The 18,388-nt window shown below is 35.2% G+C and overlaps 2 protein-coding genes across 2 annotated transcripts in view; one reads left to right on the top strand and one right to left on the bottom strand.

Annotated features, from left to right (window-relative positions):
* The window catches only part of dnajc17 (DnaJ (Hsp40) homolog, subfamily C, member 17), an 80,161-nt gene that overhangs the window by 44,178 nt on the left and 17,595 nt on the right, over window positions 1-18,388 (top strand). The window lies entirely within an intron of this gene.
* Window positions 10,397-16,614, bottom strand: LOC125269253 (cdc42 effector protein 3). Its single transcript, XM_048192128.1, has 3 exons — window positions 16,088-16,614; window positions 15,813-15,872; window positions 10,397-11,644 (listed from the first exon to the last, which is right to left on the bottom strand). The coding sequence occupies exon 3, from the start codon at window positions 11,579-11,581 to the stop codon at window positions 11,006-11,008; it is 576 nt and encodes a 191-aa protein (XP_048048085.1). The 5' UTR covers window positions 11,582-11,644; window positions 15,813-15,872; window positions 16,088-16,614; the 3' UTR covers window positions 10,397-11,005.

Here is an 18,388-nt window from a genome sequence, read left to right as displayed (position 1 = left end):
GAAGAAAAGTGAAGAAAAACAGGGTAATTTTCTTATTACACATTAGACGTCCTGTCACCCAACAGGGAGGTAAGATCTACCAGCTATGTTCTACATGCTGGCCAAGGTCAACTGAGACCGCTGGAGGTCTGGCCGAGCCCTTCAGCATCCCATAGTTCCTCCAGACGCCAGCTGTGATTGCGGAGGAGCAGGAGCGCAGACACACTCGTGGGTGATTCTGGGAAAGCAGCATTGCTTCAGACCAGCCATGGTTTTAGGGATGAGGGACCTTCTGCAGCTGGGTTTTGCTCTTGGGTGGACTGTGGTCCAGTGGTGACCAGTGAGAAATATATATGTATTGATACAGCTGCGTTCGAGCTCAGGATGAATCGCAGTATTATTGATTGTTCTGGTTACACAGCATTGTTTGTCTTGTGGCTAGAAATGTGTTTGTCACTTCGTTAAATATCCGAACTGTTGTGTGCAGAATGCGATTCAACCCTGCAATGTGAAACGTGGTCTGATGGTAGTAAGCTGGAATCAGGGTTATTATAATTAACTAAAACCATAAAAACTGCTGTTACTTGAGAAGAAATAAACTTGAACTGAAATAAAATAAAATTACGGGCTCTGCACATGACATGCAGGAAAAAATATGTATATCATATGGCCATGAATTAACAAATCATTCCCACGACGTGCGCACAATATAACAATTCTTTCCCTTGTTTTGATTTAACTAAATGAATTAGTACGACGTGGCCACAATTTATTAAATCGAGGGAATTAATTAGTATATTGTTCGTACAATTTCATAAAACAAGCGAATTAATTACTATATTGTGTGCACGATTTAGTAAAACGAGGGAACGAATTATTATGTTGTGCACACGATTTCGTCAAACGAGGGAATTATTATATCGTGTGCACGATTTAGTAAAACGAGGGAACAAATTATTACGTTGTGCGCATGATTTCGTAAAACGAGGGAATTAATAATATCGTGCCCACAATTTCGTCAAACGAGGGGAAATAATTATTATATTGTGTGCATGATTTAGTAAAACGAGGGAACGAATTACGTTGTGCGCATGATTTCGTAAAACGAGGGAACGAATTATGTTGTGCGCATGATTTCGTAAAAAGAGGGAATTAATATCGTGCGCACGATTTCGTCAAACGAGGGAACAAATTATTACGTTGTGCGCATGATTTCGTAAAACGAGGGAACGAATTATGTTGTGCGCATGATTTCGTAAAACGAGGGAATTAATATCGTGTGCACGATTTAGTAAAACGAGGGAACAAATTATTACGTTGTGCGCATGATTTCGTAAAACGAGGGAACGAATTATGTTGTGCGCATGATTTCGTAAAAAGAGGGAATTAATATCGTGCGCACGATTTCGTCAAACGAGGGAATTATTATATCGTGTGCACGATTTAGTAAAACGAGGGAACAAATTATTACGTTGTGCGCATGATTTCGTAAAAAGAGGGAATTAATATCGTGCGCACGATTTCGTCAAACGAGGGAATTATTATATCGTGTGCACGATTTAGTAAAACGAGGGAACAAATTATTACGTTGTGCGCATGATTTCGTAAAACGAGGGAATTAATAATATCGTGCCCACAATTTCGTCAAACGAGGGGAATTAATTATTATATTGTGTGCATGATTTAGTAAAACGAGGGAACGAATTATGTTGTGCGCATGATTTCGTAAAACGAGGGAATTAATAATATCGTGCCCACAATTTCGTCAAACGAGGGGAATTAATTATTATATTGTGTGCATGATTTAGTAAAACGAGGGAACGAATTATGTTGTGCACATGATTTCGTAAAACGAGGGAATTAATATCGTGCGCACGATTTAGTAAAACGAGGGAATTAATAATATCGTGCCCACAATTTCGTCAAACGAGGGGAATTAATTATTATATTGTGCGCATGATTTCGTAAAACGAGGGAATTAATAATATCGTGCGCACAATTTCGTCAAACGAGGGGAATTAATTATTATATTGTGCACATGATTTCGTCAAACGAGGGAATTATTATATCTTGTGCATGATTTCGTAAAACAAGGGAATTAATATCGAGTGCACGATTTCGTCAAACGAGGGGACAAATTATTATATCGTGCGCATGATTTCGTAAAACGAGGGAATTAATTATTATATCATGCACATGGTTTAGTAAAACAAGGTAACGAATTAGTAAATCTTGGCCACAATATATGTACTTTTGTCCGCATGTGATGTGCAGGGCTAAATATAAAAAAGTTGGCAAGATTTCTAATTTTCATTTATTTAAGCTTGATGTACTAAAATAACTAAAACTGAAATAAATATTGATAAAACTATAGGCATATTAAAAAAAGACAAAAACATGACAAAACTTAAACAAAAAATATACAAATAAAAACTAGTTCAAAATATTAATAAAAAACTATAATAGTGTCTCACTGTTACTAAATTAACACTGGCTGAAATGGAGTGATTACTTAAATTAGGACTGCACCATTTGGCCGAAAAATGTGATTTTTTTGTCATATATTGCAAATGTGATTTTGAACTTTGGAATAATAACAATTATTAATTTAAGGAATATTTGAAAACTTAAGATGTAAATATATTGTTATAATAATATAAAAACAGTTTTATTTTATACCACAATAGTAAAATTACAGTATCTGTCTCAATTTTTTCACTTTCAAAACATTAAACCATCAAGATTTTATTTTGGCAGAAAACTTCAGGGTAACCTTAAAGTTTTTGTTTGGTTGACAGAATACTTACTAAGGTTTCCTTTTACAAATCTAGTTAAATGCAATAAACTTCTATCCATGAAAAAATGTTGGATATTATGTTAATGTGACAATAAAGTGATCCTGATTTTATTTTGATTTATCATTCAGCCCTAACATGGTCATTTTTGGTTCATATTTAATATCTGAATAATGTATATAATGATAATGTGTTGTTATTTGAGCCTGAAGTAGTATTTTCTTCTCTTGAGTTATTTAGACAGATTCACTGGCCTCCGTGTTGCATTTAATTGTTCCCTCCAGTCCACACGGCTCTGACAATAAATCTACATTATTTGGATTGGATTTGGTTTCACGTCTATAGTTCTTGGGGTTGTGATAAATTCTCAGGGGTTGCGTGATATATGAAGGTTGTGAAACGTCTTGGACCGTGAAATAAATGACTAATAAGAGGTTTTTGGAGTGTGCGCTTATTTTTAAAATGAATGTTTGCACTTCTCGTACCATAACAGAAATCATCTTGTTCAGCAGAAATGCAATTTGCACAATTTACTGAGTTCAGGGTTTTCACACACTCAAAATGTTGGCTTCACGAAAGCACTCAACGTTCTTTATAAGTAAACGTGTTTAAAACTAATAGATTCGTTCCCAGTAGCTTCCCTCCTCTTGTCCAGTTGGGATTAAACATGTCAGTTTCCATTCGTTCTTCTTAGAAACTTCCACGAGGATCGTTGCTATCGCAAAATGCATTTTAGTTGCGTAAACGCTCTTCCCAGCACTTTTGCTCGTAAATCATGGCAATCTCTCTCTCGGTGATGTACGTGTGTTGTTTCAGCGAGATAAAAGTGCAAACTCAGTGTGCCTGAGAAACGTCTGTTTTTCTTTGCTGTCAAATGCATCAGCGTTCCTGCCAGACACAACATGAACCAGATGGATCGACTATTTTGGGGAGCTTTCCTTTTTCAGCCATATCTGTAGACCTTGACTGAAACGCTCATTCTTGCCCAAAATAAATTCGTTTGCGGGTCGTGTTTGGCCCTTGGCAGCTGAAGATTTGTTCTTGTTCCCTTGACAGAGGAATTTCTGGGAAGGCCAGCGGGATCTTATGTGCTGGATGGGGCAGTTGTCCCGTGTTAGTTTGTGGTGAGAACGGTGATTTTTAGATGATTCACTGCTCTGCTCTGAGGAGGCACGGATATTGTTTTAATCATAGATGCGTATCGGTGCATTTTGGATGGTTTTTTTGCTACACTCTTTAAAATAAAGGTTCCAAAAGGGTTATTTTTTACCACAGCGATGCCATAGAAGAGCCATTTTTAGTTCCCCAAAGAACCTTTTGTGAAGTTTTAGTTCAAAATCCCCCACAGATCATTTATTATAGCTTGTCAAATTTGCCCCTATTTGGGTGTGAGCAAAAACACGCCGTTTTTATGTGTGTCCCTTTAAATGCAAATGAGCTCCGCTTTCCAGAAGAGGGCGGAGCTTTAACAGCTCAACAACAACAAAGCTGGAGAATCTCACGCAGCCAAAATGACAAAAGTGTTCAGCCTTACATTGTTCAAACCGGAGTCGACACTGATGGAGAGACTCAGGAAGAAGTTACAACTTTTAGACGTTTCTGAATGGTTAGTGGATAAATTGATGTAGTTGCTGTGGAGTTGATTCAACTCATCCACTAGCATGTGCCGTCATGTTCATCTTTTGTGTTGAATTGACCCTCGCTTGTGAAGCAGTCCGGCGTAAAATGACGGCATTTACAAAAACAACTCTTCCTCTTCTCTAAAGCAGCCCAACATGGCCCCGCCCCCTTTGTTGAGTGTTCACTTTGGTTCACATTGTACATTTTAACCCTGGGTTAAGGTTATCAATTGCAGAAACACAGTATGCGGCAAAACTGAATGACCTGAAATGTATAAACAAACACATAAATCTGCTCTAGTTGTCTTAAGTCTTCTGAAACACACAACAAAAATAATGTAGTCTCTTTGTAAGTCGAGTTAATTGTCGTGAATTAACCCAGCTCTAGGTCTTCATAACCCAGAGTTAAAGTGGTTTAATATTAGTATAAAGCCTTTTCTGGGCCTAAAAAGACTTTAACTCAGGGTTAAAGTCGGGTGAAAATCCTTACAAACCGAATGATTGATTACCATAGCCACATACCATAGTATTTACATAATACTGCAGTGTACTTCGAAGAATATCATGGTATTAATATACTGCATGACCAAAATCATATCACAATGATGGCCAAAAAAATACATTTATATATATATATATATATATATATATATATATATATATATATATATATATATATATATATAATATACGCTGCCCTCCAAAAGTTTGGAAACGCCCTAGAAAAGTGGGGTTTTGGACAATATTAGCATGAATCCTTTTTAATTTGTGATAATTTTGCACTGATAAGGGACAACACAAACTACGAAAACATATTTTATTACATAAACAGTTTATACATAGAAAAAAATTAAATATCCAGCATTAGCAGCTATCTGACCTAAACTGGGTTCTGATTGGTTCATTGTATTCTAAACTTAATTGGCAATCAATTGTTGAAGCTATTAAGGTGTGCTGACCCAAAGATCTTTTACAAACCTGGGCCAAGATTAATCCAGTAACCAGCATCACAGCTGGCAAAGGGGCATGTCTGATTTTGACATGCATATATTGCCATTATTATGTAATTAAAATTAAAATTATTATTGCTGGTGTTCAATGATAATGTCAAGTTACTTTAATGTATTTGCACTAAAAAATGATAATGATTTATGCTGATATCATCCAAAACCACACTTTGTTTTGGAGGGCAGTGTGTGTGTGTGTGTGTGTATGTATATATATATAATATATATCAGAGGTCGCGTTAACCGAAAATTTTCCGTCATTGACTGAATTTTTTTAACATTGACGGAAAAATCTGAAGGCCGTCCGTCACGTTAACAGATTACACTGAGGGTGATCTATTGTAAATTGTAACTGTAATTCACACCCCTGTCCAGTTGGTGGCGAGTTCGCTCCAATGTAGCAGCAGAGCACTGGATCCAGAACAAAAATTAAACTGGCACGAATCTTTTGCTATGCGTTTGATAACGCACAGGCGAGTGCCACATTAAAGAGCGCCAAAACGGTATTTATTGCTTGAATTTCTTAATGAAATGGACAGAATTTGAAATCTGAGACTTTGTTCCATATCAAAAGCAACACAAAGCTTTAAGCCTATTGCGATTTATTGGATGGGAGGCGCACTATGTACTGTTTATTCATCAACTGAAAACTGCATATAGCCTACCCAAAGAGCGACTGGGATTTACGAATCGATATTGGTCTTATGAATGTGACCAAAACAGCAAGGAGACATTTTAATTGTTTATTAATAAAGTAATGTTTTCTGAATCAGTGTCGGCTACAAAGATGAAGCTGCTCATCATCTGCTCATAGTGGACGCGCCTAGAGACAGAATTCACATTTCATTCGGTTTCTTCTACATAATCAGAGTAGCCTCTTTCTTTTTGTTTTGAATTATTTCGTTTTTGTTAAAGTAGATATTTCATGCTTTCTATAGAGATATTTCTCATGTCTGTGAGTCAAGCAGCCTATACGTTGAGTTTCGGTTCATTTAGCCTATAAGACGCGCTCCAGTTCACGCGCAAGTGATCGCGCCGGCGCCTCCGTGTCATGATTATATTGTCTGCTATATTTGCTTCTTATTTATTAAATCCAGGCGTTTGGTTGATGAAACATTGATTAAAATTAAGATACAATTTTTACAAAATGAAATTCACTTTAAAGAAAGGCTTTCTACAAAACAAAACTTAATGAAGTGGTCAAAATCATGCCTGACACACTCAATGTCTCCCGATATATTGCGCATCTTATGATGCATCTTACTCATGCTGTTCACTTTTCATAATCAAATAGATGAATTTAAAACATAACATAGGACTATTTAAACATAAATATGAAACCACGTTTTCTTTAATGGCTACCAACACGTATCCTACAGTACAGAGAAATTTCACGTGTGAATTATCCGTCATTTTAATTTTCATATTTTAATTATAATAACACATTTAATTGCTTTTATTTTTGTTCAAATGTTATAATAACACATGTAATTGCTTTTATTTTTGTTCAAATGTGAACAAAAATAAAAGCAATTAAATGTGTTGTTATAATTAAAATATGAAAATTAAAATGACGGGTAATAATAGATTATGATATATATATATATTATGTCTTTATTGTGGATTTCAGTGTCAACGTTCTAATAGGTTGCAGTTCATATTGTCGGTCTGAACTTGAACTTCAGCGAATGAGGCAGAATCTGTGAGTATTTTAGACTGATAATTCATTCTGACAGAAGCCAGTGTTTCATCAGCGCTGTCAGATTGATCTGAAATTATGGTGTGTGTGTGTTCAGTAGCGTTTGGAGAGACTGTCAGCAGTAATTATGATGGAATTGTCAAAACAATATATATATATATATTAAAAAAACAGCTTTGTTTATATTTCTCATGATACTCTTCTGATATTCAGGTAGGATTCTGTTGTAAGTGCTTCCAGATGTGATGGAGATGCTCTATGGGTCAGTCGTACACTAGCGAGATGATTTCTCTCATCTTTTCTAGCGCTTGTTTTTGTGTAGGTTTGCCATCATTGGACGTGACAAAGTATCTTTCATGTTTGCAGTCCGTTGTGTTTCTGCTGGAAACGGACTGGTTTTGATGATGAACGGCACATAGCGTGCGTTACGCTTCTGAGAAGCGGGGTGAAGCTCAGTAATAGGAGTTTCTGCTTATGACTTATTGGACGTTGTCCATCGTTTTAATGTCAATAATAAAATAACGAGGATCTCCCCCGTCTAATGTCTGCAGTGCGTTTTCATCATTCCTCCCGATTTCTCCATGCTTTTAAAATCCTTCCAAGGTTTATTTTTCTTTCATTCTCCTTTCGCAGTGATTGATTGAGCATTTTATGGTCTAAATGCTTTCTTCACTAACTTAAGACAAAGTATAACTCATGTTTTGAAAGTACATCCAGTTCCCGTGCGATATTAATGCATGTTATTCTTGAACTCTGTACACTTTAACTTTTATTTCTGTTAGGAGACATTTAGTTTGTGCCTCTTCAGTGCAGTGAAGAAACTGGGTTATTATCGTTCACTAAAACTAAAACCATAAAAACATTTTAGTTACTTGAAATAAAATAAAGAGGAATTGAAGAACTCCTTTAATTGATCACTATCTTTAAGAGTAATTGTTGGTAAAACTAAGTTATATAAAGCGTATCTAATCCTAGATGCTAATACAAAAGTTATCGCACATGCTTTAGACATTCCTCGTTATATATCTTGTCATTTTCCACCGTATATCAGGCATGAATCCCAGCAGACGAGCGGGTGTGTGTTTCGATGGCCTCCTGTGGCGTGAGGCGTGTTTGTTCAGCAGCTAGTGTTTAAAGCCTCGTGTTAATGGATGGAAGTATCACGTTCCCTCACTTCTCCAGCTGTCAGGAGAACACTGCACTTGTTCTGATACAGAAATAGCACCAGTTTGGACGTGTAACCGGGCTCCAGCTATGTGTGTCTGTACGTATCAGGGCGCTCAAACACGCAGCATTCAGTTCAGCTGCTGAAAATGCAGCCGTTAGTGTTAATTAATTGTTTTAAAGCTAATTTGTGCTTAAAACGGAGTCAACAGGAGTGAGTCGTCTCATTAGACCTGTAGTTAGGCTGTGAACTTATGTATCACCTCAGGCTGGTTGATTAATTGAGATTATCAGCATTGACTGTGCTCACACACACACACACACACTTACTTTTATATGTGTTTTACGGAGACTCTTCATAGACATAATGGTGTTTATACTGTACAAACTGTATATTCTCTCATCCTACATTACCATTACCCCTAAACCTGCATCACAGAAAACTGTCTGCATTTTTGAAATTCAAAAAAACACTGTTTAGTATGTTTTTCAAGCCATTTGGTTTACGAGGACACAGGAAATGTCCCCATAAACCATGTTTGCGTTGTAATACACATGTTATTATACACATTTGTGACCATGTATACAAGAACACACACATGCTCACTCTCATGCAAACACAAACTCACACACAAACATAAATATGCTAATCATAGTTTTTGTTTTATTTTTAATATTTTAATTATATTTGGTATATTTTGGAATTTAGAATATATATTTTTTCTTATTTAATATAGTAAATATTTACTAATTTTTATATTTTGTTTTCTTAATTGTTGTACGCCTTATTAATTTTAATAATATTAAACATTTGAAAATTAATATTAAATATTGAATATTATTTTCTTTTCGTAATTGCTATATGCCTTATTGATTTATTAGATAGCTAATGATTTTTATTAATAGTAATATTTTTGTAATATTTTTACATTTCAAATAAATATTTTTTTTTTTAAAGGTGCCATAGAATGGAAAATTGAATTTAACGTGGCATAGTTGAATAACAAGAGTTCAGTACATGGAAATGACATACAGTGAGTCTCAAACTCCATTGCTTCCTCCTTCTTATATAAATCTCATTTGTTTAAAAGACCTCCGAAGAACAGGAGAATCTCAACATAACACCGACTGTTACGGTAACAGTCGGGATCATTAATATGTACGCCCCCAATATTTGCATATGCCAGCTCATGTTCAAGGCATTACACAAGGGCAGCCAGTATTAACATCTGGATCTGTGCACAGCTGAATCATCAGACTAGGTAAGCAAGCAAGAACAATAGCGAAAAATGACAGATGGAGCAATAATAACTGACATGATCCACGATATCATGATATTTTTAGTGATATTTGTAAATTGTCTTTCTAAATGTTTCATTAGCATGTTGCTAATGTACTGTTAAATGTGGTTAAAGTTACCATCGTTTATTACTGTATTCACGGAGACAAGAGCCGCCGCTATTTTCATTTTTAAACACTTGCACTCTGTATAATGCATAAACACAACTTCATTCTTTATAAATCTCTCCAACAGTGTAGCATTAGCCGCTAGTCACGGAGCATAGCCTCAAACTCATTCGGAATCAAATGTAAACATCCAAATAAATACCATACTCACATGATCCAATGCATGCATGCAGTATGCATGACGAACACTTTGTAAAGATCCATTTTGAGGGTTATATTAGCTGTGTGAACTTTGTTTATGCAATGTATATAGAGTCGAGAGCTCAGGGGGCGGGGAGTGCAAGCATTTAAAGGGGAAGCACGCTGAATCGGCGCATTTATAATGATGCCCCAAAATAGGCAATTAAAAGAAATCTATGGGGTATTTTGAGCTGAAACTTCACAGACACATTCAGGGGACACCTTAGACTTATATTACATCTTGTGAAAGAACGTTCTAGGGCACCTTTAATGGCTAATTGTAAATATTGAAACATCTTTTTTCTTAATTGCTATAAACCTTAATGATCTATTAGCCTGTACATCATAAATTGAATTAGCAGGCTTGATAGTGTTTTGTTGCACTTTATTTAAGCAATTAAGCGTTTATATGATTACTGCATTTAAAAAATTTAATATATATATATATATCTTTAATATGCACAATTATTAAAATATTTACACAAGTACATACATGCATTTTTATTAAAAATAAACATTATTTTATTAAGGAATTACTGTTGTTCCCTTCCACTTGTGAACTAGTTGGCATATTGTTATTTAATCTGGCTAGTTGTCACTGAATTGACTTTATAGGTTGTCCTTATAGAAAGAATATAGCTTGATATAATTAATCATACAGTGTTTTTAACCATTCCAGTGCAGACAGAAGGAAATCTTCTCACAAGGTTAATTTCATCTGTGAATGCAGTGTACTAAAGCAAAGGAGTGGGGCTCAGAGAGCAAACGAGGAAATCACAGTTTAAGTGGTGAAATAAAAGCCGCTTAATCATTAACTAGACTTCGGCACACATTGACTAACGCTGCCTTAAAATATCTGATTGTGGACGGTCAGCAACCGTTACACAACGTTACATAATAAGAGCACATCCAGACTTCACTGGAAGGGGGATATTTCTTAATAAAGGGTGTGGAGTTTGGACACAAAAACAGTTTGAGACGTTTCCTAATCGTACAGTTCCAAGAAGAAATATTTTGTTGAGCAATATGAAGCAGTTTTGTTATTGTCCAGAGTTCAGATGTTGATCAAAAACAGTTCACGGCTCCCGTTGCGACCTATTGCTGGACTTTATCCATCACCTGCAGGACGGCGTCCAGTATGGAGGGTCCCAGATCCAGACTGAACGTGAAGGCGGTGTCGGTTTGGTCTGGCTGTGTTTCTTCTGGGTTTGTTTGTGTTGAATCTCGTCCAGAACTCAGGCTGCCACGAGCCGGACTCCTGCTGATGCTTCTGGGCTCCACGTGCGAACACTCTTCCTCCTCTTCCTCGGCTTCCAGGAGGGGAAGCGAGCTGCATTTCTGCCTCTGATTGGCCGGCGCGCGTTCCCAGATCGGGCTGCATCGGCCCGGTTCGTCCAGGTTGACGCGGGGCGGCTTCGGCGGTGGCGCGCACGCGAGGAACAGGTTCTGCTCGCTCTTGGAGCTCTGAAGCAGGAGACTCTGGCCCTCCTTCAAGAACGAGAGGTCGCCGAAACTCTCCGAGTGTCCGTCTATTCCGATGTGAGAGACGTGCCGGAAGTCACCGAGAGGAAGGCTGATCATGTTGACTGACACAACCTCCTTTCGGTTTGTTAATCTCCTCTGCCATCTTCCAGATGTTGGTTTGCGGTAAAGCGACGTCCTTAGAGGCATCGTAATCCTTGAGCTGTTTCTTCAGCACTGTGACAACATGTGATGAGCGGAGAAATCTAGATTCTGAAACAGATTACAGGAAAATAGTCATCAAACCTGACAGATACATATTTACTACCATTCAATAGTTTTATTCAGCAAGGATGCATTAAAGTGATAAAATGTACCTTATAGTAAACTTATAATCAGGGCCTAAAACTACTGCCACATCTACCAACGGCCAGTGACTTACGAACATTTACTGGTTATAAAACTATTGGTTATGACACCAAAATTATAGATACCAGTGAAAATTCTTATAAATACTTATTTAAAACATTATTAAAGACAAATAAACAGTCAGTAATAGCACAAACTAATACAGCAGAACAAAGCTTTTCAGGTGCATTTTTCAGGTAGGTCTAACAATAGGTTTTAATAAAGCAATCAACTGTAAAATAATCACTGCATAGTCTTTACTGTGTAAATTAAACATATATTCAAAAATGCTGGGATAAAAACAACCCAATTTTGGTTGAAAATGGACAAAACCAGCGATCGGGTTGTTTTAACCCAGCGAATGCTTCACTTTAACCCAATGGATGCGTTGTTTTAACCCAGCGGTTGGGTTAAATGTTTGCACAACCTGCTGGGTAGTTTATTTAACTCAACTATTGTTTAAAAATTACTGTATTTCTAGCATAAAATGAACCTAAAGTATGTTGGAAATTAACATTTATTAATATGTTTAATAAACAAACATTATTAGATTTCTTATTAATAAATGTTTCCTCTAGTAATTATGTGTCTGATTTTTAATTTCCAGCCTATTATATCATTTTAAGCCAGACATGTAGTCATTTTTAAACAATAGTTGGGTTAAATAAAATTGCAAAAATTTAACCCAACCGCTGGGTTAAAACAACCCAATTATTTCTTGATTAACATTAATGACATGGACAGCAGCAGAAATATTAGGCTGCTGTCACTTTAAGAGGTGCACGGATCTAATATACTGATGCTGTTACACGTGAGAATTTTCTTTCTCAGCTGTTTACGTTCACTTAAGACTTAACCGACTATGTTTACTAGGATACTTTGGTTTTTTTAAGTACAAGAAGACCTAAAAGAGCTCATTTCAGTATTCACGCACTATCTGAGACGCGGCTTTCTGTGTGCACGCTTTGGATGTTTGCACACAGAAAACTTCTCACAGTACGCGAGAAACTAATTGAGTTCCCTTTCGCGTCTTCTTGTGCATGAATATTTACATTGGTGTGGCTTAAACTTTCATATATGATTTTATATATATATATATATATATATATATATATATATATATATATATATATATATATATATATACACACAAAACCTTATTGGTCCAAAATCATGTTCCACATTAAGTATGTTCTGATTGGCTGTGATTGTCTTGTGTTGCATGACATTTTAACATTCAGTGTTGACTTTCACTTTGTTGGCTTAACTTCACATGGAGACACAGTATTACTTTAAACAAAGGTGCACATGGAATTGGTGTTGAATTTCTGCTTGTAATTCCCTTACATGGATGTTTAATTGTTTCTCTTTTTAATAATGGCGTTTTTGAAGAGTTTAAAATGAATGCTTTTCTACTACCAAAACAAATAACAAATTTTACTATATTTATATTCATTTTCCCTGACAATCAGCTCAAAGAATGTGGAAAAAGTGCTTTGGGACTTTATAACTAGAAAAAAACTCAGTTTTTATTCATTTTTTTTTATTTGTTCCCTTGATAAATGTATAATTATGTCTAATATTTGAAATATATACTGTATATCCGGTATGAAATGTGTTATAAAGCGTCTGATCCAGCACATGTACCATAACAATCACTGATATAGCTGTTCATTTTAATCAGTATTTGATTAAGATTAGTTCTTGTTACAGATTAACAGTTGATATTGCAACATCTTTACAGCCGCTGGCATGTTTCGTCCTCGCTCACTATGAATGACTTGTGATTCTTTCATGGGAACTTTAATGAAATCACATTTACACATATTTTAATTGTGCAAGATTCTTGTGTAACTGCTGACCTGCATTCTCAGAGCATGTTTTCACAGCGCTCTATGATTCAGTACAGGTTAAATTAGTTTGTAATAAAGAGTAATAAGTCTCATTTGTTGTGATAATGTACATAGGAAGCGTTTTACTCTAGTTGGCATTCACAGCCCTGTTTTGCGGTTTACAGTTCACTCACACATTAGATCAGTGTTCGTGACTCGCAACACTCACTCTTTAAATTTGTATGGCACTACAGAAAACATGTTTTGTTGGCCAATAAAGGTTTTATCGGCACTTTAGTAGCAGCGGGAGATGGCGAGCGTGGACATAACGGCATTCCTTTTCAAACATGCAACGAGAGGGAGGGAGGATCAATTGTCAGAAAGTCAATTGTTCTGAAAGGAAATGCACGAATTTGAAGGTTTAAACCAATAAATCCCCAAAACAACCTACATTTTGAACAAATATTAATACACGCTTTCTTTTCAGAGCACCTTACTGGGGGAAAAAAAACGTTCTGCTCCAAAAATATATATATATATAACTCCAAGATTTGTAATAATACACTGGGTTAAAATGCGGGGTTAAAAACAACCCAAATTCAGTTTAAAATGGACAAACCCAGTGAATGGGATGTTTTAACCCTGCGAATGGGTTGATTTAACCTAGAGATTGGGTTGTTTTAACCCAGTGGTTGGGTTAAATGTTTGTCCAGCGTGCTGGGCAGTTTTATTTAACCCAACTATTGTTTAAAAATGACTATATGGCTGGCTTAAAATTAACCCAAAATAGGTTGGAAATTAAAAATCAATAAAAAACAACCCAGTCGCTGGGTTAAAACAATCCAATTTCTGGTTTAAAACAATCCAATTGCTGGGTTAAAACAGTCCAATCCCTGGGTTAAAACAGTCCAATCGCTGGGTTAAAACATCCCAGTTGGTAAATTAAAACAATCCAGTCGCAGGGTTAAAACAACCCAGTCCCGAGTTAAAACAATCCAATTTCTGAGTTAAAACAGCCCAATCGGTGGGTTAAAACAACCCAGTCGCTGGGTTAAAACAATCCAATTTCTGAGTTAAAACAGCCCAATCGGTGGGTTAAAACAACCCAGTCGCTGGGTTAAAACAATCCAATTTCTGAGTTAAAACAGCCCAATCGGTGGGTTAAAACAGCCCAATCGGTGGGTTAAAACAATCCAGTTGCTGGGTTAAAACAACCCAATCGGTGGGTTAAAAACAACCCAATCGCTGGGTTAAAACGGTCCAATTTCTGGGTTAAAACAACCCAGTCGCTGGGTTAAAACGGTCCAATTTCTGGGTTAAAACAACCCAGTCGCTGGGTTAAAACAGTCCAATTGCTGGGTTAAAATGGTCCAATCACTGGGTTACAACAACCCAATCACTGAGTTTGTCCATTTTCAACCCAACTTGGGTTGTTTTTAACCCACTATTTTTTAGAGTGTACTAGTGTAGTGTTAATTAATTTAGGAAATATGAATGCTGCCATATGATGGTTGTCTAATGAAAAAATGCAATTTTTATAGATAGTGGCATCAATTATATTCTTGCGTCTATTCATTTATACGGAAGCGCTAACTGTGATACAATTGCATTTATGCATAAATATCACTATTATTATTATTATCTGTGTTTCTTCTTTTCAGACAAAATTGAACATTTTATGCTTCTTTTTTGTTACGCTTTTAGGAACAACATTGAAGATCCCATGACAGTGATTGACTGAGGCTTTAGTCTGTACGCTGTAAAAAAGAATTGTTGGTTTAACTTAAACTAAGTTACCTGGTTGCCTTAATTTTGAGTTCATTGAAATTAAAATTTGAGTTAATACAATGAAGGTGATTGATTTAATCAAAAGCAACTCAAAATATGATGTTATCTGAACCATATTACACCATAAGTTGATTTGACAAAAGAAAAATGTTGTGATAAATCATATAATCAAATAATTTTTTACAGTGTAGAAGTTCCAAGTCAATTCATTGAATAAATTTTGATTTAATTCAATCATTTATAAGAAAGTGTTGATATTTTTGGGGGCCATTTCTCATTGTGGTACAGTTACCAAACGCAGCATTTTCCTTTCTTCTTTAAACATCCAACAATTACGAATCAGTAAAAATCCAAACAATCATTCTGGTCAGTGTTTAAAACCTTTAAAAGTAGGTTTATTGTCCGAGACATACCTGGAAAGGTGCGCAGGTATTCACACCCACGTCTGAAGCCAACAAACGTTAGAGGTGTTTCTGTGAACATGACAAGACTTGTTAGGCTATAGAACAGGTTGCACAGACACAGGCATTTCCTCAAAAATCCTAATTAATCATCACATTTTATTAGTATTAATGTCAAATTGATGTAAATCTTTCAATGGTTGTATAAACTTGTTTAATGTAAAAGCAATGCCATATAATGATGGTGGAAGTGAAATAGTGGAAGTGACATGAGTAACTCCTCTTACCGTAACCTCTTTACCGCCAAGATATTTGTAGTTAGCCTTGATTTTAAGATCTTCTTCTACAGTTCAGAGTCCTTCATAGATCCCAAGTGTTAAAGTCCAGAGATTGAGGAACAGGTGAGGCTGACGTCGTTCAGGTGCAGATAGAGCCGCGTCTCCACCCTCCTCTCGGCTAAACCTCGCCGTTTGTTTGGTCTGCGCTGATGTCACGCCTGGCAACGTAACTCTTGTGAAGCACAATCTCAGTTACAGAGGAAGTTCACCTGAGCGATGTTTGTCGTGTTCCCGGGAACGCTGGGAAGGGCACGGCTCAGTTCTGTGGTGCTGCAGGGGCTTTGATGATTACTAATCTCCATGTCATTGTGCTGGTTTCCTGTAGGCTTTACTGAAGCGCCGGTGCTTTGTAATGACAGCGGTCTCTCGCTCTGGGACGTGTGTGTACAGGCGGACCCGCGTTACACAAGTTCTGTTGACATGTAGTAATTCCTGCTTGCACTCCCATGACTGAACACACATGGATGCAACCTGTTTCTTTTGTCTGCTGACTTTGAGTCAAGTCGAGGCAAGACTGGTTGTTGTTGTTTTTATAGTAATATTGTAATTTATTCAGTGACTTCAGTGAGATGAAGCACTTTCTGTACTAGTTTCGAAAGTTTGGCGCTCTAAATGAAGCACATTACTGACTAAGAATTGCCCAGTTAGATTGTATCTGACCAGCCTGTAAAATCACCAGCCGTTGTTTGGTTTTGCTTGAATGCTTTTATTGGCAGGTAAATCTGAAATTGGTTATAATAGCCCTTGTTTTATAGCAAAATATGCAGGTGTGCTCTAGGATATTTTGTTAGTGTGCCAATGCATTTCTCAGAACCTTTAACCCTGTATTATTTGCTTTCACTTTCTCAGCTTTCAGAAAAAAAAATTGCTACATGCATAATTGGAAATAAAAGGCTGTTTCCTGCATCTCTGATGTCATTAAGACATGCATTACATAGTTTTATAGAAAATTTTGAAAATATTAATTTTGCAGTATGACAGCGATGCACCACAGTGGAATTGCACTAATGCATTTTATTATGAAAAATCGCATCTTTATATATTTTGGCATCAAATATATTATAGCATTTATTCATTTATTTGGAAGTGTTTACTGTGTATGATTGCATTTATGCATAAATAACACTATTATTATCTACATTTCTTCTTTTCAGACTAATTTTATCACTGTATGTTTTATGCAGAGAATATTTTGTAATGCTTTTAGGAAGGAAACTGAAGATCCCATAATAATGATTTAATCAGTTTTTATTTTATTTTTTAAAAAATCTAGTTATTTTTTTTTTTTTTTTAATTAATTATTTTATTTATTTTTTGTTTATTTTATATATATATATATATATATATATATATATATATATATATATATATTTATTTATTTTTTTATGTATTATGTATCTATTTTAATATATATTTAAAATTTATTATATATTTATTTATATTTATATACATTTTATTTAATTTATTTTAAATTTTATTTTGATGTTTTTTATTATATATTTATTTATTTTTATTTATTCAAAATATTTATTTACATTTTAATTTATTATATATATAATAAATTAAAATGTAAATAAATATTTTGAATAAATAAAAAAATATAAAAAATATAAAAATAAAATGTAAAATAAATTAAACAAAAAATATATAAATATAAATAAATATAAATAATTAAAGATAAAAATTAAATAAGTAAAATTAATAAATATATAATACATTTAAAATATATATATATATATATATATATATATATATATATATATATATATATATATATATATATATATATATATATATATATATTTATTTATTTATTTTTATTTTTTTTATAAATTATATATATATAATACATATATATTTGTTGTTGTTGTTTATCCAAAGGATACATTTCTCCATTATAACATGACAGCTTTGAAATATTCAATATTAAGATCCTCACAGTCTTTGGTAAATCTAGTAAGAAGTTGTTCCTCATTATCAGCCGGTTTCCCAGCAGACAGATAAAAACCTGTTCACCCTGTCTGCTTGTGTAAAGACAGTCATATCTACAGCAGGTTATTTCCAAACACTACAACATCCATTCACAGATTCTGACCCGTAGACAACAGCATAATACAGTTACTGGGAAAGACCGGCTTTGATGTACCGTACAACATTATACTTCAGGACGGATGAATTATGGAAACACTCCAGCCTGCTACATTAAGTTATTGAATATCTTGTTTCTTCCTTTGAAAACGCCTTGAACAG

This window comes from Megalobrama amblycephala, linkage group LG5 (genome assembly GCF_018812025.1).
Source record: "Megalobrama amblycephala isolate DHTTF-2021 linkage group LG5, ASM1881202v1, whole genome shotgun sequence".
Classification (NCBI taxonomy): domain Eukaryota; kingdom Metazoa; phylum Chordata; class Actinopteri; order Cypriniformes; family Xenocyprididae; genus Megalobrama; species Megalobrama amblycephala.
This window is presented reverse-complemented; position numbering and strand designations above follow the sequence as displayed.